Source organism: Gracilinanus agilis, chromosome 6, assembly GCF_016433145.1.
Source record: "Gracilinanus agilis isolate LMUSP501 chromosome 6, AgileGrace, whole genome shotgun sequence".
In the NCBI taxonomy this organism is placed as follows: Eukaryota; Metazoa; Chordata; class Mammalia; order Didelphimorphia; family Didelphidae; genus Gracilinanus; species Gracilinanus agilis.
In genome coordinates this window covers 151,445,097-151,471,497 of record NC_058135.1, presented here as the reverse complement: position 1 = coordinate 151,471,497, position 26,401 = coordinate 151,445,097, and the positions used below count along the sequence as shown (strand labels likewise).

The following is a 26,401-nucleotide window of genomic DNA, read 5'->3' as shown; positions in this document are numbered from 1 at the left end:
GGTTAAATTTCTAGCACCTGGATTATGTCTGTCTGAGGCAGGTGGGAAAGTTGGAGAAGGATGTCAATTTTTAAGTTGAAGGTTTTCCAAATAAAGTCCATAAATATAATAAATTATCTTTATACAACCTTATTAGTATCTACCATATGTCCTTCAAAATCTATTGCTTTTTAAATGTGATTAACGCATATTTCTATTCCCTGTTCATCCTTAATTTCATCTTTGTTTCCAAAATTTCTTTCCTTCCCTCATCTTCATTCATTTTCTATATTTTTAGAATTTTCTATCAATAGAATAAGTTGAATACAGGTGTTCCTTAGACTGATGAACTTCAACAAGAATGAGTTAAAATTCTATATGAAGTGTTCATTTCCTGGGTTAATGAACACCTTGGCCTTCAACTCAGATTTTTATGAGCTTGGAAGAAAGATATTATGCTGTAAACAGGATGCACCCATCAAAAATCTTATTAACATTAAATAATACCCACACAGAAAGAGGAAATAATTACTTTTAAGAAGTTGGACACCTGGAATGCATGCTGTGCAATTTTTCAGCCAGCATCATCTGCCTTTAAAAGACATATTAATTATGTATGACAGCAAAGGCTCTAACAACAAAAATTTTTAATGTTATTTGAGAAATGTTATGGGGATCTAAAGTACCTCTCATATTTGGTAAGATGGGAGGAGTGAGCAATCAAAATAAAAGTTTGCAAACAGGTATGATATCCTTTTGTTGACAAGAATAATAAGGCTCTTCAAATCCCATTTGATTAATTTTCATGCTTGAGTCATTTTAATGCTAATTATATATAGTTTGGCTCAGGTTTTATATCTCATTTCTCGCTAGCTTGCAAGGATGACATAGCAATAATTAATGTGGTTTCCTCTAGTCCTTGTAAATTCAATGAAATCCTCTAAGAACATGCAAATTATTTTTATTTAAATCAATTTCCATGAAGTGGAATGAAATATAGACAAGAACTGTCAATCATCTTAAAATTGCATGATAAATTCCTATGCAAAATGATCTGTTAAAGCTATGTCAGAATAGGATTACAATAAACTTAAAAATTAGTTCATATTAAAATATTTGTATATTTTAAGGGAAAATATTAAAATGTTTGGGCTTTTTTCATGCAAAGGAATTGGTGGTGATTAATTACAGAACTCTTTATAATTAAGGGACATGGATTCAAATTTTATTACTAACTAGTCACTTAATCTTCTTACACCTTGATTTCTCATTTGTCAAATGAGGCCAGGTGTCATAAATGACCTCTAAGGTCCCTTGCACCTTGAAATTTGTGATCATATAGCTCATGTAGTTATAAAATAAATTTGATGAATTCTAAACAAATCCTACATTTTTAAAACTAATCGGTCAGTTCAATAGCATTACTTAATCCTCATTCAACTTGAATTATTTTCATTTTTTAATACTCTTGTCCATGTCATGAATGCTATTTCCTCCATATTTCACTTATAAAAATTGATCTATTTACTTTTATCTTACCTGTTGGACATTTCATTTTCAGTATCTTTTGCTAGATTATAATCCTTTTCTTATTCAATAAGAGTGGGTATTTCCCAAAACTTCATGCTGCATCTACCACTCATTTTTTTCCATATTCTACCTCTCACTGGTTTTTTTTTCAATTCCAGTGAGCCCAATTATCAACTCAATATATAAAATTGCTAATATCTCTTACCTTTTGTTTTATCACACTCTTTGTTGGATATTTCCAACTGGATGCCTCATAGGCAATGTAAACTCAATGTGTCCAAAGCAGAACAGATTTTTCCATCTAAACATTTTTATTTCTTATTTAGGCAATAACTAACTTTAATATAACTAAGGTAAAGAATAATGGAGTCATTCTTGACTCCTTTTTCTTACTCCTATTATCAATTTATCACTAATCCTTGTCAATTCTATCTCTACGACATTCCCTAGCACCCTAATCACTTTTCACCAGGACTAATGATTGCCCTCAGCAAATCTCTAAATGCTCTCCCTAATTCCATTAAATTATCCTTTTTCAATACATCTTGCATTTGAGAGGCAGTGTATATCTGAATTATATCACTTTTAATTTAACACTAGGTCAGATTGCCCCTCAGGAAGATAAGGAAAATAAGGAAACCTCCTCATCATAATTGAAATATAAAATTTGTATAGTCTATGTATAAAAAAATGGTGCTATTCTCAATGATAACAAAAAAAAGTCTAAAAGAGAGTCAGCTTTTTTGGGGGAAAGCTGATGAATTCCATTTTTGGACATTTTGACTTTGAGAAGTCTATAGAATACCCAGTTTTAAATATTTATAGGCAGTTGGGGATATGAGATGAGAACTTGGGAGAAATTAGGACTGGATATATTGATCAGAGTTATTTGCACAGAAATTAGTCACTTATGTGAACTGATAAAATCACCAAATAAAGTGAGGGGAAAAGGAAGAGACTCCAAAGACAGACTCCTGGAGGACTCATAAGGAATCCCTTATGGTTACTGAGCATGACCAGGATGAATATCCAGTAAAGCATATTTCTCATTGTAGGTGTTAAGAAAACCTAGAAAAGAGAACATATCCAGAAAAAAAGGTTGATTGACAATTACAAAGGCGGCAGATAAATCAAGATAAGAATCCAGAAAAGGTCATTATGCTTGACAATTAAGAGATTATTTTTCACTTTGGTGAGAGTAATTTCAGCTGAATGATGACTTCAGATTTTATAGTGTAAATTGTTTAGATTGGTAGACTGAAAGGGAAGAGCAGAAGACATGTGTGTGCACACGTATAGACATATATGACAGTAAGCTTTTTTTTTTGGTTTTTGTTTTGTTTTTGCTTTTCCTTTCTTTTTTAAATGCCTGGGGAGATGCTGACATGTCACACAATAGGCAGTAGATAAGGTGAGATGAGATTGAAAACTGGAGAGCCTGGGGATGACCAAGGGAATAACGTACTGGAAGGTATGGATTAAAAGGTACATGTAGAAGGTTTTACCTTGGAAAAGAAAAGGTCACCTTTTAATGTGAGGAATGGGTCAAGAACAAGATAGTATAAGCCAGAATGATATTAGATGAATATGATAGAAGATGGAGCTCTTAAAGAATGGGCTCATTTTTTTAAAGCCTTACATCATGTCCTAAGGTAAGATCTTTGGCAGTGAGAGTGGGGTCTATGTTTTTTGAGTGTCAATCCTACCCTTTTTCGACTGAATAACATTTTTTTTTGTTTTCAAACATCCTTGAAAAATTCAACTACAGTTTCATTCATTGATAGTTACTAATAACTCTGTAATTTCTAAAATTTCTATAACTTTTGATCCTATAATCCTATGATCTACTCTGTTCAAGGCATTCTCTTCCTATGACATAATTTACATATAATAATCAATTTTCTTAAAAAAGATGTGGCTTATTTTCTTTAAATATTAAAAAGTATATTTTAATTAATTTTTCTTCAATAACATTGGCAGATATATACAATTAGCTTTTAAAAAAATTTTGGTATATCAATAAAAACAACATATTAAAATATGAAGTTAGCCATTAATCTATAAATCATAATTGGGTTTTTTTTAACAGTCTATTACACCTAAATATGCTATCCCTATGGGAATGGAAGGAGCCATTCTTCAATTATAGTGTAAATAGTATTTTCCTAAGTATTTCTAGTCTCCTATTCAGTTTAAATTTAGCACAGTTCCATGCTTGACCTAATTTTAGATCAGGTAAATGTGGCCTAAGGCTATTGCTTTCCTCTTTGGTCTTTGTTCTGATTATGAAAAAAAATGACATCATTTCAGGTTTTGAAAATGGAATTCAACATTTGGCAATTCTATGATTTACAAGTATTGGCTCTGAATTTATTAACACAAAAACATCTAAGAAGAACAGCCCCGTGGCTAATTTCCACAATAGGTACCACAAGGTAGAGCAGCTCTAAGAAACTCAGAAATGCAGTGATGTTATGATGGGAGAGAGGGCTGACTCACCTAATTTTTTTCTTTTTGCTATTTTTTGAATCTCATTGAATAGTAGATGTTAGAACTGTTGAGCATTTCATGAAAGTGTCTTGCATTGCAAATGAGTTATTTGAATCAGGTGCTATGGGTTTTTATGTCATCTGTCAGCAAACCTCTGTAGACAGTATCTCTTTTTAGGATGTGCCACATTTAGCAGATCACAAAAGGATTTTTTAGTTAGGTCCCTTGTTTCTAGCACTTAAATCAGTGATACAGAAAAGATGGAGCATCATTATGGCCCTATCTGTGGGAGTGCTAATCCAACCCCCCAACCCCAAACCTTGGCTTCAATCAGAGAAATCACAAGATTTAGTTGCACTTATGTCTCATTATCTGTGTGTTGCAGGTTGAGAATAATTGCTGAATAAATTAGCATCAGATCAGAGAGCATGAAATTAAGAACACAAATAAAGTGAGTTTCAACATGGTAAATTAAAAGCAAGTTGCAGACTTCCCAAGTTGAGTACTAATAGTTTACCTCTGTGTACAGAAAAATATGATTTCAATTCACACACAACAAGAAATATAGACAAAGATTCACCTTAAAGGCCATTGTTTCGGTTTTGCTACTAATATTGTCATTGGAGTGTCATCCTCAGAAAGAAGGTATTTTATTTGGAAAATTAGAAGTGTAAACATTTTACGGGTGATTCATTATTATTCATTACTACATTTCCATTTTATGCTTGGGATCGTTATTTATATATTTCAACCATGATTTCAATTATGGATATAGAGAATAGACACCATTTTGTTTCAGTTGAATTAATAAAAAAATTATTAAACACCTCCTTTTCGAAGTCCTGGGAAAGAAAAAAGCTTTAAATAAGATCTGGACTCTGACCCAATAGAGTCTATAATTTTTATGGGTTGTTGGGAGAGGGTGATATTTTACAAAAATATGTAATACAGTAATACAGAATTATAAATGATATCTGATATGTACAAAATAAAATGTTATAAAGGATATAAAACATCGAATTTTACTACCTGGGAATTCAGAGGAAGGTCTTGTGCAGGTCTGAGAATTTGAGCTGATTTTGATAGAATGGGTAAGAATTCTTTAGTAGAAGAGTGAATATTCTATGCACAGGGAACACTGATTATTCATTGAATTAAATATCTAATTGTTCATTGATTTTATATTACTTGAGTTACTAAGATATAATTTTTCTAATTTTCTTTCTTTTCCTTTATTTATTGATTTATTTAATTATTTTTGCATCTCCTGCATCTCTTATAAGTAGCTTCTCTTCTCAGAGGAACTAGTTTCCCCTTGAGAGATCTCAGAGTGTACTTGCCTTAGTAAGAGACTCCTATAGGCAATATTTTGGTTAAATGAGTCATAGGAGCCTTGAAAAAGGAAAAAAAAAAGGTATAATGGATAAAGAAAAACTGACTTTGAATCAAATACTGTTCTATTAATTGGTCTATCCCTACACTGTTTCTCTTCCCTAATTATTTTTTACAAAGAAATGGGGTATATCCTCTGTAGAAATTATATTATTATGATAGTGTTAGTCAACAATAATTATGTTGCTCTTTGGGAGCAGAGATTGAGTTACAGAGCCAGCACTAGTACAAATGTATTTTATGAATAACTTTCCATTGTAGTACATGGCATGGAGATAGCTATTCTCTCTCTCTCCCTTTTTAGCTTCTGTTACTAGCTAGATGTGTCCCTTGTAAAGAAATCTGAGGTAGTGTACAATTGAGCTAGTTAGTGGAATGAATAGATCCATGACATTGGAGTGAGAAAGATGTGTGTTCAAATTTGCCCTCGCATATTTAGCAGTATGACCCTGGGCAAGTGACTTGGCCTCTGTCAATCTGATTTTTGTCCATGGTAAAAGAAGGGAAAAAAAACAAAACCTCCCCAATGGCTCCACCGCTCACAACAGTACCCTTCTTTTTAACAAATAAACCAGTCAAATAAAATGAATCAATACCTCTAACATATTGGAAAATGTATGACAATTCCACAACTATAGTCTGTAACCTCTTTATGAGAAGGCAGAAGGCAGCTGAGTGAATCCTGGATATGCAGTTGAAAAAAACATATGGTACCTGCCGTCATGGAACTGACACTTTAGGGATGAGAGGAACACGAAAAAAAATTGGCCAACATGATGTGGGTACATTGATATATGTTTATATTACTATGCCTAATGTAAGAAATGGATAAAATATTCATTAAGCATTTACTTAATAAAAAATTATGTTATTAATCAAATGAGATCATGGTAAAATGCTTAGCACAGTACCTAGCACACAGTTGAAAGTGAATAAGTAAATACTTAATCTCCATATTCTTTTCTCTTTATCCCAGAATTGTCTGTGTGGAGGTGATGTGGTGCTGAGAGTGGGGGACGGGCAAGAGTCAGACTCTCAGTCTTGGCTTCATGAGTGTTATATCATAAGCACCTGAATTAATTTGTGTGTACCCAGTAGATGCTCCATAAATATTTGTTGAATTGAACTGAACAAGATTTACTGAGCATACACTGTGTGCAGAATCTTTTTTTTTTAGGTGAGCTGAGGAGAATCATAAAAGAAGTCTGTATTTTCATTTGACTAATAGGGATGCACAAATTTAAAGACGAGTTCTGTATTTCAAATTCTCTTATCAAATATGGTAAGTGTAGTAGGAGACTTAGGAAAAAGGAGACATCAAATCCCCGTTTCAAACCCTTCCATTGAATGTTGCTTTAGATGAGGAGTTCTTAATCTTATTTATGCCAAGGATCCCTTTGGCAGTCTGCTGAAGCCCTTTCTCATACTTTTTTAATATAAAAATAAGTATATATGTATATGTATTTATATAATTGTGTATATCTATACACACACACACATATATATATATATACAATTATATAGAATATAAATTATATGAAAAACAGAACCCATTTTAGCCCTTTCAAGTTCAAAGTCCCCCTTGAAATTTATTATTGAATCTTTTAGGAATTTGTGGTCACTCAGTTAACTTGAACTGATGGGCCCAGTGATGGCCCTCCAGAATACCTTATTTAGAGCACGAAGACATTTATTGGTGCAAATTATTCTTCTTAGAGATGAAAACACTGAGCCCCAAGAGGTTAAGTGACTTGCTCAAAGTAAGACAGATAGCAAAAAGTAGGGGGGCAGAAGTTGAACTCAAGAATGTAGTAACATTCCTTTATTTTTTTAAAATCCCTTACCTTCCATCTTAGAATCAATACTATTTATTGGTTCCAAGGCAGAAAAAAAGTGGTAAGAGCTAGGTAATGGTGGTTAAGTGACTTGTTCAGAGTCACACAGCTAGGAAGTGTCTGAGACCAGAGTTGAACCCAGGACTTCCCATCTCTAGGCCTGGCTCTCAATCCACTGAGCTACCCAGCTGCCCAATATAATAATGTTCTTAAGCAGCCTGTCTTATCTGTATAATCTTAGAAAAATCACTTTCTTGCTGCATATTTTTGATTACTATTTTATATAACGAAGGGCTTCAACCTGACAACTTCAAAGGTCTCTTCCATAACTGGATCTATGATCTTATCAGGTTAGGATATGGGAAAATCTAGAGCTCTCTAAAATTCTTGTCCAAGATAAAATATAATAATGTGTTGTTGTTGTTTTAGTTTTATTTGTGTCTGACTATTTATGACCACTTTGGGAGAGGGTTCTTAGAAAAGATAATGAAATGACTTGCTATTTCCTTCTCGAGTTCTTTTTTATAGATGAGGAAACTGAGATGACAAGGTGATGTGACTTGTCCAGTGTCACATAGCTAATAAATGTCTGAGGCTAGATTTGAATTCAAATTTTCCTGACTCCTGAGCTCTATCTATTGAGCTATCTATGCTAATGGGTTATCCTCCCTTATCTCTTCTGGGCTATGATTTTACACCATTGTTCAGTGACAATAATTGTATGCTAGGGAGAGATAGACTATTAGAAGAGAGAACTACTGCTGATCACAATTTTTTTCCCTCTTTCCCCCCAGGATTGAGGTGCATCTGATTAACTTAGTATAAAAGGTATTACGTTATGAAAAGAGAATCATGATTGGACCAATAGCAGTGAGAAATGATTTTTTCTTCTTCTCCTTCTTTTGCCTTTGGTAGACACTTTCTACAATTCTTATTTAGGATGGGGAAGCAGATGGAGATACTGCTGGCTTAGATTATTTTGTCTTGAAGTAGAAATTCTGATGGTTCATGATAGGACAGAGCCAAGAAAAGAATCTTGCTGTTCCTACTGCAGCAGGCTGCCCAAGAAACCATAGTAGGAAAATTGACCCAGAGCTAGGAATTGGACCCTGAATTAGAAAAGTTAATGTAAGGCTGCTGTATGTACTGACAAATTCAGGTGCAGAATAACAATAGCTGAGAAGGCAAAGGACCTATCCAACTTCATCAATCCTCTTTTCTGTTCCTCTTTACTTTATAATCAAAACCATAGGGGTCCTTGTGTCTCTATTCAATATTTTAATTTTTTCTATAACCTGCTAAGGGTAAGGGATGGATTGTGCCACTTTTCTCAGATAGGATAAGAAATCATGAAATGAAAAGAAGTCTTAGGAAAATGATTGCCATTTCCATAAGTGATATGCTGAATGTGTTGATTGCCTGATTGCCTAATAATAAAGTAATATGTTAATTACACTATAATTATGTATAATAATAATTTAATCAGGTCAAAATTAAGGCATAATGTAATTGATAATATAATATAATCATATATCATATGATAAATATGATATATAATATATTCTAATGTATACAAATATATTATATGTATATCAAGGTTAAAATGAGTGAAGCTATTTCCCAGATTTGTTGGGTGCTCTGGAGCTCAGCTTTTATATTTAAAATTTTTAAATTTTACATGAAAAATGAACATTTTGTATATACAGCAGAAAACAGAAGGATTTTATAAGTAATATCTATCTTTATTTCATACCAATTGATTTTTAAATGTATAAAATAAATTTTAGATATTATTTTCAAAAATGACCTATTTCACTCTGATTCCTTCTATTCTATGCATTTAAGGAACATGTTACAATAACCTTCTTTTGTTTGTATACTTCTAGGCAGCCACTCTTGTCTACTTCCCACCATTCAAAATCACGAGAAAGAAAGAAAATATTGGAACAAATAAACCCAGTCAAGCAAAACAAATACACATGATATTGCCTAAGCTTTTGGAAACCATATGACTTGGTGAAGTGGATGACCTGTGCTGACCTAGAATCTTTTGTGCTTGTAGTCTAGAGAAAAATTGATGGGACTGATGGTTATATATAATTCCTCTTGGTACAAAAATTACATATTATGATAATAACTTACATTTCTATAGTACTTTAATCACTTTGCGAATACTACTAAATTTGATTCTTACAACAGCCATTGGAGGTAATATTGTGACTATTTTACATATGAGTAAAACTGAGGAAGACAGTGTAGCTTATCCAAGATGATACAGCTAGTAAGTATACGAGGCAGAATTTGAACTCAGTTCTCCTTGTCTCTGGGCTCAGTGGTCTATCTACTGTGTCACGTAGTTTGCTTATTTCCTCTAGTTAATTAATATTAAATGTTCACCTTAGATTTCTATATATTGAAGCTACTGTGTGGACTGCTATGTCCCCTACTAAACACGTCATAAATTATGTCACCAAATAAGTAGATATACAGAATGTGCCAGGGCCTCAGAAGTTTCAAAATAGATGGGAAGCACTGGATAGAATAATTTTCATGTAGTTTCAAGACCCAAAAAGTCTGAGTCAAAATTGAAAAGGTTGCTACTGATTTAAGGCAAATAATGAAGCCTGAGGGACATTTGTCACTGGGACATTTTCAGTCTTTTGAGGCTATAGCTTTCCAGAGATCTATTAAAATACCTCAATGCAGAAGCTGAAAGAAAGAAATACTGCTGACTATAAAGGGCTGCTTAAAGGTAGTGTGACACCTGTGGATATGCCATTCATATTAGAACTCTGTCTCAAGCCTTTGAGGTTTGTGTTTCATTAGGATAAAGGGATGTGAGCCTAGGAAACAGATAATGTTAACTCCACTGCTGCTTCTTTTCATTAGTTGATTAATATTTTTTGAGGTTAGGTTATTATTGAATTTGTTAGTTCCTGCAATAGCCTTTAAATGTTCACCTTTACTTAAAAGCACAGCTTATGTGCAGATAAGCTCAAATTGCCCAAGAATATTTTTTTCCTTCTAAAGGGAACACATCATTTCAAAGTTACTTAACATCAGATCATATTAATGTCATCTGTACCTGTTTTTCTTCTGTACTAAAAGCCAGCAACCTATTGGATAACATGAAATAAAATTGGAGTTTAGTATTCAAAGAGCAAAACCACAAAGAAGTTGGTACATACTTTTTGTCACAACGCCTTCCAAATGAATGATATTAGGATGATCAAACTGCCCCATGATACTTGCTTCCCCAAGAAAATCTCTCCGTTGTTTCTCAGTATAACCCACTTTTAGGGTTTTGATGGCCACAGGGAATTCTCTTTTTCCTGGTAATTTTAGACGTCCACTGCAGACTTCACCAAATTCACCTGGTGGCAAAGATGAAGGGAAGGAGGAGAACCCATTTTAAGACAAGTGGCTCAGATTAGAGCTAGATGATCAACAGAATGCTAAAATATTGGATTTTAATTTTAGCTGTAAGCTTCAGAGAAGTCATCCTATTCTTGATCGATCAGAATATAATTCTATTTCATTCCTCCTCTAAAAGCTTATTCTGATACTTCATCATGACTTGAAACTTACGTAGGTCGTTTTTTCCTTTTCTTAAATCCATCCAGTGAAGCTGAAACTCATATATACCTGAATGCTTTTCAAATCCTGGACTAGTAAATGGACCCAGTTTCAACTTTGCTTGAATAAAATGGAATAGTCACCCTACCAGCAGTGTAGCAATCCAGTTTATAGATGTTTTAAAAATATACTTAAGCAATAATCTGTGACAAGAAATGTCTGATATCCATAAAATAGCATATTTTAATATACTGTAATATTCATGTATACTCATACTATGCTATATCTCACTGCATGTAGTTTTTAATTGTTGAGGCCAAAGAAAATTATGTATGCTCAAAGGGAGAAAAATATGCAGATGAGGAAAAAGAAGAAATAATGAAGTGTAAAATCTATGATTTTCTTTTATCTTTAAACCCAGTTAACTTGGTTCAAAGTTAATAACAGAAAACAATTTTGAACAAGTATGTTTCCCTTTATGTGCCTCTTCTTCCTCTATACCTAGAGATAATAATAATAATTAGTGAAATGATTCCAAACCTCTAAAATGAAGAATGACAAAAATGAACAATAACAGCAACAACAAAAGTTGTTGACCAACTAAATAATCACAAGTTGGTATTATGTGTCTCAGATGCAATTTCATGTAATGGCACAAGCTGAGTTTTATTAGATGTCTGTTAATTGTTTGACCCAAGAAATTGATAGATATTCATTTAAATGAGTTATATAATAAGGAGATGGAAAAGAAGTAGTTTTGAAAATCCAGACTATTAATTTACATTTGAGACAAATAAATTTTCGCATTTTAAAAAGCCATTTCTATGTTCTAATACACTAATGGATGTAACATTTATGCATTAATTTATATTAGAATACAGGTCAAAATGTTATATTAACCTCTGTCATACCTGCTCCAATAACTCTTTCAATGGTAATACATGAAGCTTCTATCTCCTTGGCAAATTCATGGACAGCTTGATTAGGGTCCTCATAGGTATGTGGATCTATATAAGTTCTTACTCCTGGTAGTTTAACTGCAAAAACAAATTTAACATTAAAATAGAAATGATAGTTATGAATAAAAGGAATTGCAAATTTAATTAATATATTACTATTGCTAAGCTCCAAGCAGCTAAGAACTAGAATTTTAAGTTATTTTAAAAATAGTGTTGATACTGTACAACTTTTATTTTTAGGATTACATAATTAAGAATAGGTTATTAGATTATATGTATATAGATTTACATATATAAACATATGTATATATGTATTTCTCCTCTTCCCCATTTTAAGACAAGTGGCTCAAATTAGAGCCAGATAATCAACAGAATGCTAAAATATTAGATTTTAATTTTATCTACATTGAATTTAATCACAATTATAACATGGTACCACTCAGTGATAGGTAGGTAGGTAGGTAGGTAGGTAGATAGATAGATAGATAGATAGATAGATAGATAGATAGATAGATAGATAGATAGATAGATAGATAATATGTTCTTTTTAAAGCATAGGGTTGGGAAAGGTAATCTTATCCAGGAGTTTGACAACAAAAGAGAAGTGAAATTTTAGTATTTTGTTCATAAAAATGGTCAAATATTGCCAAATTTGGACATATAGAATAAGTATTGAAAGTTAATCTTCATTGGAGCTTGTGGAAGAGGACATTTACAAGAATCAGAGGCACTGTATCTTGTTCCTGACAATCACTTTTCATGGAATGATAACTCAGACCATTTTGAAAATTCCAAGACACATCATACTTTATGAAGAAACTCTGATATATTTTAATGAACCAGAAAATATACCTCCATTTTAACTTTTTTATTATATCATAATGCTTTAATTTCTACATTTTTTTTAAATCTTCTGTTCATTTGGGACTAAGTTGTCTGTATCACCTATCCCAGAAAACTCTTACCTACTACAAGAGAACAATGAAAGGATATTAGGAGGGGTAAAGACCTTAATGAGGGAATATTGAAAGTTTAAAAATATCATTTACATTCAATTTCCATAATGTGATAGATTTCTTCTCCACTGAGTTTTATATTTAGAATTTACTTAGAAACTTAGCTTGAATTAAGAAATATTTCATATTATATAAAATTTTATGGAAATTTCTGCAGTGGGAAACAAGTTGTAGCAAAGAAATGCTCAAATTCTACCAAATGCTTTCCAATTCCAAATACCATGTACAAATTCTCTGCTCTGCATAGAAGATCTGATTTTAAAAAAGCAGCACACCTATTCTTTGATTAGTTATGTTACTACACCAACCTAGAAATGTAAAATTAAATCAAGTGAACTCTTGGGAAATTGGTACAATATGCTTACTGTGCCCATTGTGAAAATGCATTTTTTCCTCTTCTGGGTCTTGTTTAGCTTTGCTGTAGCCACACCTCCTGGAATAGAGTAAGTATCAATAAGACACATTTCAATCTATTGAAGCAATTCATTTAGATTAAGTACATGAAACAGAAAGAGAACTTAAATTGTTGCTTTTTAGAAAATTTCTCAAACCTTACATTTATAGCCTAACAAAGGAGGAGCTTCATCACTGATTTAATATCACTCATACCTACCTCCCACACTCAGCCCATAACTTCTTTAAACTCATTAATGAAATAATTAATCAAAGTCAACTGATTTGTGTCCCTTTATCCTCTTACTTTCAAGATATCTTCAGTTATCTTCTTATGCTTTTCTACTTTTTCAAAGAAAGAGGTAACTCTTCTTTTACACTCTAATCCCTTCACTTATCTTCCATATTCTATGCTTCTTAGACAATGATAAATTAATTCATTCTTCCATCTTAAGTCTCTAATCATTCTTTCTGTACTGATTCCTTCATTTTTTTCCATATTGTGAGGGGTAAAAACATTCTCAATCTTACTATCTGCTTGAGCTCCCATTCTATCTTCTATAACTTTCATACTGGAAACCTGTACCACAAAGATAAAAAGTACCTTAGAGAACACATAGCTCAACAAACTCTCATCCTACCCCATTCAGATATGCAATCAAAGCCTACTATTTAAAGTGACTGACCAGATACACTGAAGAATGTTTATGATACATACTGGAAAAGAATCCCATTCTAAATTATTTAATTACAATAGTTTGACCTGTCTTTCATAATTAAAATTCATAATGGTAAGTATATATTCTCAGTCCCTTCTTCCTTATCACTCCTTTCTTTACGTTCTTATAAACTGATTTTTGCTCCTATTATTTTACTTTGATTTCTCTAGAAAGCCACTGATAAGTATTTTTTTTTCATTTCATGCTCCATCTCAAACTCTTCAGCATTTTTTCATGTTGGTCCTCTCCCAAGGGTGTGCTGGCTTAAGATCCATTTTTAATTTTTTGCCTGTGCGTATTTACATCTAAGAAATTGGTTTTTAAACATTTAAAGAAGACCTTGTCCTCACTCTCACTTTTTTTCTGATCGACAATGTTCTCCTTTTGGTTCCAAAACAAATCATTCTCTGGTTCCTTACCTTCTTATCTGAAGTTTTCCCCCCAACCCCCTGCCCAAATTCTTTATTTTGTCTCTATTTTACCAACCACTAAATGGAAGTTTATACTCCCCAAAGTTTTGTCCTCAGGCCAGATATCCTATATTTAGATTCTTATTCTCTTTTTTCCTCTCCTCCCTCACTTTATTGCTATGGTGCTCACTGCTCTTAACCTTTATAAAAAAGCGTCAATCACATTAGGCCCCTTATCAAAAAATTTCCTGCCAACCAAATGTCTATTTAAATAGACTCCTTTGCCCAACACCTCAAGATCTAATTTATTTTGGTTCCAAACTGCCTCCACAGCCTCATTTCTCTCTATCATTTTTCCAGATTTTTAAGATTCTTCTCATACTGAAACACTGTTTGACCCACAGGTACATCCCACATTGTTCTACTTCTCTGCTGTTTCCAAAATGGCTCTGTTATAATCTCCCCTACCCATGCATGACATGTTAAAATTCTACTCATTCAAAAATATACTACCAAATCCTTTAGAATGTATGCAGTTTTCCTCTATGCTGTGGCTCCCATGACAATTTGTGACTTCCTTGTGACAATTATAACGTTCTACCTATTTTTGAGTTCTTTGTTTATGTCTCATTTCCCCCAGTAGACCTTGAGCAGAAACAAAGTCTCATTTGTCTCTACAGCCACTTTACCAATGCCTTGTGAAGGAAGTGCTAAATAATGTTTTCCAAATGAAAGCATGAATGGGTGATGTTTTTGGATGTGTCATTAAAATGATGAAAAATTTTTGGGAAAAGAAAGAGCACAATCACAGAAAGGAGAGAGTAGCAATACCCAAGAACCATACCAACATGACATTCAAACCACTGTTTGGAAAACAAAAAAGGCCATTTCATTTTCTCTTTATTGTAATGAGAAAAAAATAATGATTTTCACCAAATATATTTTCTGTCATAATTACATATTTTGTTATTGAAAATAGTTGTTAATAGGCGATCAAGAAACTGTTTCATCCTAATATTAATTCAAAGTTAGAATATACATCACAGAAATTGATATAAAGAATGTTTTTCTTAGTTTCATATTTTGTTTTATAAAATAATTTTTCATTCTGACAATTAAGGGGACAATTATTTGAAAGCCTGTTGTGCTATTACTTTTAATATTTAAGGGACATTACTGGAGTAAATACAGCTTAATTTTTCTTATTAAAGTCCTAATTTTTTATTATATAATTATATTTTTAATGAGAGAGCCAAGATAAGACAATGAAAATCATGATCAGATATTCAAGCTGTACTATGTTAACTGATTAATTTTACTTTATTAAGTAGTAATTAAACTGAATAAATTTCTACCTATGAGTAAATTATGAGATTGGTTTAATTAATTCATTTTCTGCTCCTTGGTGAGATTATACACTAAATCAGATCACAGATTTAGAGCTGGAAAGGACATAGATAGGACTCTGGTGTCCTATAAGAGCTCATTGACATCCCACTGATACTGTAAGTTAGCAAAGATTTAGATAAATATGGAAAACAAATATACCTTTTAGACTGAAATCATGGTGTTGCTTATTAAAGTTGAGAATCAATTTATTTTAATAAACTTACTCAATCTTACACCCATTTTCTTGTTTTTATTTGTCACTTTGGGCTTCAATTAATTTATTTGTCTTTAGGTATATTGTGAAATCAAAGATTTAGAGTTGAAAGATTTTGGAGGTCATTTACTCTAAAATATATTTTTGATGAATTCATAAGGAAACTCATGTCCATAGAACACCAAGTTTATAAAGTCAGTCAGTAAAAGATGCCAAGTTTGAACTCAGGTCCTCTCTAACTCAACACCAAACATTTTTAAAATGGTTATCCTGACCATTAAAATTTAAATCTATCTTTGTCTCTGTGTGTGTGTCTCTCTGCCTGTCTCTCTGTCTCTCTGTCTTTGTCTTTCTCCACATTCCAAATTTTCTCCATATTTCAAATACTTCTATTTCCATGTAAAAGTATACATGCTTTTTGTAAAGCAGGTTTTATTTAAAAAGCACAAATCTAAAATGAAACATTCTTTAACAAAATATATAAATTTACACTGATAAACACGCTTGTGCATACATACAAACACATGTAAATAAACATGGGTCTTATAAATTTACCCTTGAAAACAAATATCCCTTTCCCCAAGAAACAGAAATTTAAGCTTTCAAAACTATCCTGAAATTACCCTTATCATCAAATGAGTCTACTGAAAATTTAAATTATATGCAAATTCCTCATATGAAAGTAGAAATAAAACTTTAAATCTCTTATAAAAATGATTTGGGAATACCTTTGTGCAGAGTGGTTAACATTTTATTACCTAGGGTGAGATTCAGAAGGGCAATAGAATCAAGTTATTTTTGACTATGGGCATCTCTGGAGCTCAATAACATATACGGCAGCATGTCACATTAACATATAAAATTAAGTTCTGAAATCCCCCAAAGCACCATTAAAACGAGCCTCAACAAGATACACCAAGTAAAACTGCAGCTGGCATGGACTCGCACTCAAATAGTAGTTCAGCTTCACTAACAAAGCATTGCAGAAAACCTGTTCATTCAGTATTAACTTCTGTAACTGCTCCAGATGCATCATCTTAACCAATCAAATAGACAATAAATATGCCACTCAGCATAAATTATGTCCTCTGCCTTCTGGAATATTTTTTTTCTGAATGGAAAAGCCATATTTTGTACAGTTACTTCATATTACATTTTTAATGATCTTTGAAATATTATGCTAAAAACAACTACTTCATTTGAAGTTTTGGACTAATCATAGAACATGGCTTTTCCATTGATTTTCTCATCAGAAAAAAATACTCTCATTTTGGAAATATACTTCAAAAAAGATAAATTGCGTTTCAACCCATCTTTAATGTGTTTATTATAATTTTAAAGATCTAGGTCTATGGCATCTTGTATTACTGTAAAATACTTATGAAAAATTTAGAAATTGTTCAAATTTTTCCCTACTCTTGGAAAACTGTTGTCACACAATCATCTGATGATATCTGGTCATCCTCAAGACCTTTTCCATGGACTCAAAACTTTTACTATAATATTTGTATTTTAATATTAATACATATACAACATTTTAATTTCTAATATGATAAAAATCAATAGATAGAAACCCTACAAATAAAAATAATTTGGAGAGGATACTTACAAATTTAAAGAGCCTTAGGAGGTCATGAGATCAAAAATGTTTGAGAACCACCAGTCCAGAATTTGAAAAATTAAGAATCTATCACTGCATAATTAAGAAGATAGGTATATTTAAATAGCTAGTCAGGGTGTATGTATGTGTATATGTGTATCTGTAAAGAGATGGGAAGGGAGACAGAGAGACAGAGAAAGAAAACTTGGGAATAAGTAATTTTCCATCATATATGAACTAGGAAAAAATAAAAGAACAATGCCATGATATGGTACAAATCAAAATAATCTATAAAAAGTGCCTTGTTCATTACTGGATTTAAATTTGAAATTCTGGGATAATACTGATATCATTATATTCATTGGATTCACAAAATGATACACAGAGAGAATGAATTTAAAGGTGACTTATTCTCTGAAGAATTTACAAAATACGTTAAGAGATTAGAAGCAAAATTGTGCTTCTTTTTCACATTATCTGACAAAATAAGCCTATGCTTTTTGGGGGGAGGTACTTATTTTTAATTCTTTGAAAAATTAGAAAAATACATTGCTTGACATAGCAATGAGTTCCTCTGGTTTAGATCTCTCTTTTATTGCTTTGCTACAGAATATCCATTACATTGTTTTACTTAAATGAGAAAACATTGTAAAGGAAACAAATTGTTGGAAAATGGTGAGGCTTATATATTTCTCTTCTGGCAAAATGAGAACTCCAGACAATTTAGACTTTGGTAAAACTACATTAATAGGAAAACATGTACTCATGTTTTGACAGAATAATGGCTCCAGTCATTGCATAAAAGTATGTTTAAATACTTTTTTTTTTGCTGAAATCCTGAAAACGGATCAGTTATAGCTTTCTTAGAAATGGATTGGCTCTTCAAATTTAAGGATTTAAATCCCTGAATTTATATCACTGAATAAATTAGATTTTGATACAGATGTTGGCAGTCTTGAGGACAAGAAATGAAATGGCAAAAAATTGATTAGGGGTATATATCAGGAGCATTAGAAGATATCACCTTATACACACATATAACATACAGAAAACATGGAACTGATTTTTGTATTAAAATCACTTCCTTTAACAAGCTGGTTCACACAGTGTACAGGGATGGCTGGCTATCTTCAAAATAAATGTTGAGGCTATGGGTCACATTATTTTTATTTGTAAATGAAGATGCTGATATTTCTCCAAATTTCAAAGGTATCCTCAGTGATAGGGTAAGACCAATACAAAGTATAATGACTATATGATAACTTTCGTATAGGCTAAAAGGAAATTGAATATTTTCAAATTGGAAAGGCCGCTCTATTTGAATCAGTGAATAGTTCTAGGAATTAGGCAATCAAGTACTTATTGCAAACTTCTGAATTTAAATAAGCATAAGTACTCATCAAATAAAAATATTTATCACCCTCAGGGAAAAGTACAAAGAGACAAGCTATATGATTTCATGTTAAAGAGGCTGCATATTATTTTCTCATTTTCACTTCCCAAGTGTCCTTTCAAATAAAATGACTTTTTAAAATGTAAAATAATATCAAAAAGAAGAGATGATGAATTTGTCCTCAACAAATAAAGAATTTACTTTAAGAAAAAAATAGATGAGGTTTTGAAAAAAATTGAACAATATTTTATAATTAGTTCATATAATTTCTAAACAATTCATATTTTATGAGAAAAGTGAGAAAATCTATCTCTAAAAATATTTGTCAGTGTAGTAGCAAATTTCATAATTATCTTTAAACATTTAACAGAATCTACCATTTATTTTATCACCTCAATATTATTTAATATGTAATATAGTTTGTGCCTCATTCCATAGGAATTAAAAAAGTGGTTTCAAAACAGTGAATAGATACATTTTACAAAGTATTTCTTCATTTAGTATTTAATATTCAATTCCAACATCTAACAATTCTTCACATCTGCCTTCCATAAAACACTTTAAATGAGAATCTAATATTATTACAAAGAGATGGCTTTAGTCTTAGTGCCTCTCTGGTTTCCCAGTCTATAAAGGGGGGCTCAATATTCCCACCCATGTATCTGGCAGACTTCTTGTCAGGATTAATAAGATAATGTCTGAAAAACATTGACTGAAAGAAAGATGCAGCAGTCAAAACTGCTTACATCAAAATTTAGGAAATCTAGGCATAATTCAAAAAGGGGAAAGAGATTATTGATAATAATCTAACAGTTTCCTTGTTTCGAAGTGCTTGATAATTCCTTTTTATAGTTTTTATTTTTGTTTAGTTAGCAATAACAGCACTATAAGAGAGACTGGAATCATTATTCCTCTTAATAATGGAAAGACTGAATTCCTGAAAAAAAATTATTTGACTTTTAAGGTCATGGAGTAAGTGACTGATCAGCCTCATTTGAAAACTAAATTCTCTGAATTTCCAGGCTGATGTTCAAGCACACTGAACTCCATTTCCCTTACCACTTGAGCTCTCTAAGGAAGCAGGAAAAGGCATGAAAACACAGAAACTAATGAGTCAAGGTAATAGGTCGACATATGCTCAAATTCAATGTAAGCATATTTAAAGTATGCCAAAAAAGGTAATTTGGGGAATATGGGATTTTCAAAAGGCTTTTTCTAAGTGCTCCAGCTATACATTTGCAGACTTAATATAAACAGGTATTACTGAGTATAAATATTATTATCTTTTTTTGGAAAATTGGTTTCAATTTGAATTTAGGAAAGTCTATTGTGGAAAAAATGCTCATTATATTAAAAACAACATCTGAAATGCAGTGTTTAAAAGCTTTGATTTAGGAATTGAACTAACAAGCTAGAATTTCTCAATCGAATGAAGAGAAGAAAACAAAATGTATTACTAAAATGCATATTCCAGTTTCAGAGTGTAAATTTGCCAAATTTGAGGTATTTCTCATGTTTAAATTCTTCATTGCTATGGTTACATAAATTTAAAAAATTATATCATTATATCAAAAGCAAATATATATTTCACACAAAAATTATATTACTAAAAACAAAACAAATAGATACCAAAAGGGCAAATTTCTCCTCTTCTTAAAAAAGAAAAAAAATACATATATACATATATACACACACATTCAGTGGCATCATGAGGACAATACATGCAATATTCAAGCATTATGAATATTTTCACATGTAGTAGGCCCATTTCTTGGACTGAGGAATTCCTCAAACAGAGGAATATGAAATATTTTAGAATATAATTCCTGACATCAAAAGTGAAGTAGTAGTGAGGTAAAAGTGGGAGATTCAAGCAGACTGATTAAATTCATAATGCTAATATTTTTTTTTAAATTTGTATGTGGTTGTGCCTAGAGGAGATCTGAGATAATAAAGTTCAAGGACAATCCATCATTCATCAGTTTGCTGATAATCAGCAACAAAAATGCTAGACACAAAGTACATTTTTTTAAAAAAGTGTATTTTTGAAATGATAGTCTGAAAAATCTAATATTATTCAGCTAAAATCCTGATATGTATATGTGTAGTGACTTCATTGTCTTAAAACAAACAATACAGAGCAAATGCTACAGAAGTGTTTTATATTCTTGAAAATCTATGGGGTTAAATATTTACCATAAAAATATTGCTTTCTTCTTGAAAGGCTGTTGAAAGTACAAAGAGAGCCAAAGAAGTTAACTATGGAGTGTAGGAGAAAAATGTTCCTAGATGATTATAATAAGTTCATAGGACGAGAACTAAAAGGACCATTGAGGTCATAAAGTCCATTTTACATGTGAAGAAATGGAGGTTAAAATGTTAAGTGACTTGCACAGGGTCACTTAGGAATTGTAAAAATCAGAATTTGACTTTAGGCCTAACCTTTCTTGAAGTGTTCATTTCATGCTATTCATTTCATAATTTATGAAGCTTTCCTAGCAAGTAGTTAAGATGTATATACATTTGTTTATGTGTGCATATGTGTATATATATGTATATATATATATATCTTTTGGTGAAGGGGAGACATGGGATTTCTCAGCACCAAAAAATAAAAAATGTATAATTCATATCTGAAATCAAGATCATGAAATTAATATCCCAAATCATATAACTTCATCATTACTCTCCACATCAGTCTTTGAGTGTGCTTCTAGTTGCATTCCCAGCAGAGTGAAATAAAGACATATGAAAGTCTCTCTTAAATGAACTATATGACATTTATAATGGTTCAAAACAATGCCTAAAACAGTAATTTCATTATTTTCATTATTACATGTCAGAATTTTTTTTTACCATCAATAGCAGGTATTAGTTGCAAAGCACAAGTGTGGTAAAGACTAGGCAATTGAGGTTAAGTGACTTGCCCAAAGCCATACACATAGAAAGTATCTGAGGCCAAATTTAGAACCAGGAACTCCCAACTTCATGCCTGGCTCTCTATTCACTGAGCCATCCAGCTGCCCCAATGTCAGTATTTAAAAGAATAGCTTTCAATATTAACGCTGTCCTCAAAACACAGACAGAAGGGCTTTGCTGACAAAGCCAGCAGAATGCCAGAAAGGCATGCTCAATATTTTGGTGGGAAATAAATAAAAATCCTGGGTCAAGAATTCATATTCATTGTAACCATTTCCCTTTAGCTAAACACAGATTGAATCTGAAAGAAAGTTTGGAGATAATTTAGCTCAATCTTGTTATTTTGCAAATAAGAATAAGAATAACAACAGTAGCAGCAATACCAGAGAGATGAGAGGACTTCCTTTTCATGGTTACATTAAACAAGTGGCAAAACTTATCCTATGAGGTAAATCTGATTTTCCAACCCAAAAGAGGCTCAATTCCAACAAATTGCTAGGCTTTTCTCCTTCTCTGACTTAATCTGCTCACCTTGTCTGGGGCTAGAGTTTGATTGATCTGTGAGTAACTACAAACTAGACAAAACTTCAAAACCAACCATCTCAGATATATTTTGGAACACATCTACCCAACTGCCCTATCCATACAACTGTGTGTGTGTGTGTGTGTGTGTTTTGCTTTTTTCTCTGGTAATAGTAGTCAAATAGATACTAGCATTACTTTTAGAAAAAGGCATGTCAAAGGTTCTCCCGTGGCTCTAAAATTAATCTCTGTTTTTAACCTGAATTATGAAAACTTGAATAATAGGGAAAGGTATATGGCTTTATTCACCAAAACAACCAAAAATAATCTTCCTTTTAAATTCTTAAAGTAGCATTTTATAAAAAGTTTATTAAAAAAAAACTTTCAAAAGGCTTAATGAAACATTAATGACAAAAGCCCCTCACCCCCATTAGAATACATATTCCTGGAAGGAAAGGAATGGGTCACATGCTCTTTTATTTATAAGAATAATAGAGTGCCTGGCTTATATAGTAATTGTTTAATAATTGTATTTCATTCATTCATCTATCACAATTCTAGGTGTTTTTTCTCATATTTATTACAAACTAGTCCTTGCTAAGGACTGTGGACATGAACCAAAATGGGTTCCTGCATCAATTAATTTAGTTTATAGAACTATTTCTGTACAAGGACCTAAGTCTAAATGGTCTGGTGTGATGTTTTCTGGTTACTCAACTGTAAAGGCATTCTTCTAAGAGTGTCCTGGCAACTGCAGTACCATTAGCAGTTTCTTCTTTAAGACCATCTTGAATATTTTCCCCCCAATTATACCTCCCACAGATACACCAGAACCATAAAGGAAAGGATGAAATCACTTTCTCTTATCACTGAAATTTTTAGTGATCTAGTATTTCTATACCTACTATTATAACCCAGAATCCACCTTAAAAACACTTTCTAAGTAGTCACAAGATTATATTAACTAAGAAAGATAAGGTTTTGTCTATCCTGGTAAGCACTGTGATAAAACTTTATTATTTATATAGTTTCAATACCTTTTTTTTCCAATTAGGCATTTTTGTTTCTATAGTTGTATTTCAAAATTGTAGGGCAGGGCTCTGCCCACAAAATTTGGTAACAATAAAGTACGGTTTCAAGAAGGTCGGTTCATCTCTTGCCTCTTACTGATATTGAATCAAGTGACACTAAGAAAATGGATTAGTTGGAATTGTAATCCTCTGTAAAAAAAACAATCAATAAATCTGAGTAAAAGATAAAGAGTATCTTGTTCCTGGAAACCTTTCAAAATAGCCCTGGGTTCTGCAGAGCTTCATGGTTGCTTTGAAATAACTAGCTTCTAAGAAGGACCTAGATCAATGAGTTTCAAATAATGTTCTATAATACCTCATGGTACAATAACACATTTTAGGATTATTGTGAATAAAGAACTTTGTTGGTCATTTAATTACAGTCAGATATTTCTGTTTATTTCATTTTTTCAGGTCCCAGAAAAGCCACAAATATTCAGGGAGCAAATAATGGAGTAACTTTTAAGAAATTCCAGATATGTTGTAATCAAAAAATATTTTAAAACAATTTCTACAATTGAGAATATGGCTTCATTCACCAAACCAAACAAAACCATATATCTTAGTTATTTAATTAGGTTTTTATAAAATATATTATTTTCAAAATGTTCAAATAAGCTAACATTTAAAAACATATTTCAAAGTATTAGTTGCCTACTTTTGTTTTTAAATTATAACATTCTTACATCCTTACAGAGCCATTACCATTGCATTCCATTTTGGGGGGAGCAGAGAGTCCTATTTTTCTGGTTTTCCCTGTATTTACTCTATATTATATCCTGCTTGTCAACTCAGGATTTGGAAATTGGTAGTTATTTAGGTGGAAATTAAACATCAATTTTAACAATGAACTATTTTCTCTTTATAGGAAATCGATTTTGAAGGAACTCTTTGGGCTGTCCATAAATCTCTTATAACTGTAGCCTTCAAATTGTGAAATAATTATTTTCTCCTTCCTCCTAAATTTAGATTAGCATTTTGCGAGATTATCTTTGCTTCATAATTCAAATTGGCTATAGTAGTCAGTAATTATTTTGTATTCATCATTTATGTAATTCACCTTTTTTTATTTTTTTTAAACCCTTATCTTCTGTGTATTGGCTCCTCGGTGGAAGAGTGGTAAGGGTGGGCAATGGGGGTCAAGTGACTTGCCCAGGGGTCACACAGCTGGGAAGTGTCTGAGGCCAGATTTGAACCTAGGACCTCCCATCTCTAGGCCTGGCTCTCAATCCACTGAGCTACCCAGTTGCCCCTGTAATTCACCTTTTAAGTGCTGGTTTTAGTAAATATTAGCTATTAATTGATTTCTTCAGATTCCCACTAAAAAGATTTTTGTCTCTCTTCTTTTCCTACTCAGTGATATTTAAACTTTTTGAGGGTAGGAACTCTCAGTTTTGTCTATATATTTCCAGAAGTAAGCACTGGAATTGGTAGAATTTTTTAGTTCTGAAACAGACTTCTTATTTCTTCAGTTTTGGGAACCTCCCATGAAGGATTTCCTTTATTAAAGAAGGTATACATACACAAACACACAGGTCATAATTTTATCAAATTGTTTTTGGATCCCAGGCTTCCAAACATCTATCCATGTAATATGCCATTATTGACTTTTACTTTAAAAAATGATTTAATAGGACACTGAATTAGCCATGATATGCAATTCAGTTGCCAGAGTCTTTATTCAAATATTTTAAACCACAGAAGGAATTAAACCAAAAACTCACAGTTTCTATCCTTAAAAAATAGGACAACTATAAAAATTCAGGTCTCTGTGATTTATCATTGAAATTACAAATTTTAAAGATGAAACAAAATCAAATTGTGGTCATCATATCCCTAATTTCATCTTAAAGATTTTGAATTGAAACAGTGAGGAAAAACTCTATGACTGGTTAATTATGCAGTGTTTTGTTTTGTTTTTATTTCTCCTTATGAATGACCCATCTATCTACAGAGACACATTTGTGAAATCATGAAAATTTGATTGTACAAGAGGAATTCAGTAAGTAGCATATTAAAAGTTAGCTCTGGGATTCTTATAATTCTATAAAATATTTCTCAAAGGATTTCAGTCTTGATCATATTTGATTAAAAATTTCAATTGGTGGTTGGTAAATATCAATCTTGATATTTACATATGGCTTGAGTGAAACACATAGGCACTATTAATGCAAATGAAAGAAAATAAATATTGCATGTCAGTTGCATGGTTCTTTCATATATGATTTGACTTTTGTTCCATGGAAAGCATGACAAATGTAGAATGGATATGGCATCCCTTCTACTGCTTTTGTCATTTCTCTTCTTTTTTTGTTACTCTCTCTAATATCCAATCCATTTTTAAATTCTATTAATCCTAAATCCTCAACAAACCACACTTATCCTGGTCTCTCTAGTCATGGTAACCAACTTAGGTCAGATCGTCATCATCAATCCCCTAACCTCTTCCAAATGATCTCCTTACCTCAAAGTTCTTCCATCACTAATCTATTCTCCAAAGAACTACCAAACTGATATTTTCAAAACACAAATCTGTCATTATCATGAACCTGATGAAGAATGTTTAGTTGCTTCTTAATTATAGGATAAAACAAAACATTTCTGTGTGGATTTTAAAATATTTCAGTCTTGTTCAAACCATTTAAAATTAATTTTGCATAAGTACTGCCATCCTATTACTTTTTTATTCTATTTCTAATCAAATTGGCCCAGTTCCTGTTCCCCTAACTTGACATTCTAAGTCCTACATCTGTGCATGCACATGTTTTGAGTCCCATATCTAGAATTCTCCTTTTCCCCTTTCTTCAATGCTTCTTTAAATCACCAGCTTACTAAGAGCCTTAGCTCCTGGCTCTATTTACATAAAGTCTTTTCCAGTTCATCTAGTGTTTAGTGCATTCTCACCCCTTCATCCCCCAAGGAAAATAACATCAAAATAATTCTCTCTCTCTCTCTCTCTCTCTCTCTCTCTCTCTCTCTCTCTCTCTCTCTCTCT

General features: G+C 32.1%; 1 protein-coding gene across 1 annotated transcript in view; it reads right to left on the bottom strand.

Annotated features, from left to right (window-relative positions):
• EPHA5 (EPH receptor A5) overlaps positions 1-26,401 on the bottom strand; it is a 464,007-nt gene that overhangs the window by 21,656 nt on the left and 415,950 nt on the right. The window contains exons 11-13 of the mRNA XM_044681722.1: positions 13,143-13,210; positions 11,714-11,839; positions 10,415-10,600 (exon numbers count right to left, since the gene is read on the bottom strand). Of these exons, the coding sequence (XP_044537657.1) occupies positions 10,415-10,600; positions 11,714-11,839; positions 13,143-13,210 (380 nt within the window). The remainder of the gene's footprint in view (positions 1-10,414; positions 10,601-11,713; positions 11,840-13,142; positions 13,211-26,401) is intronic.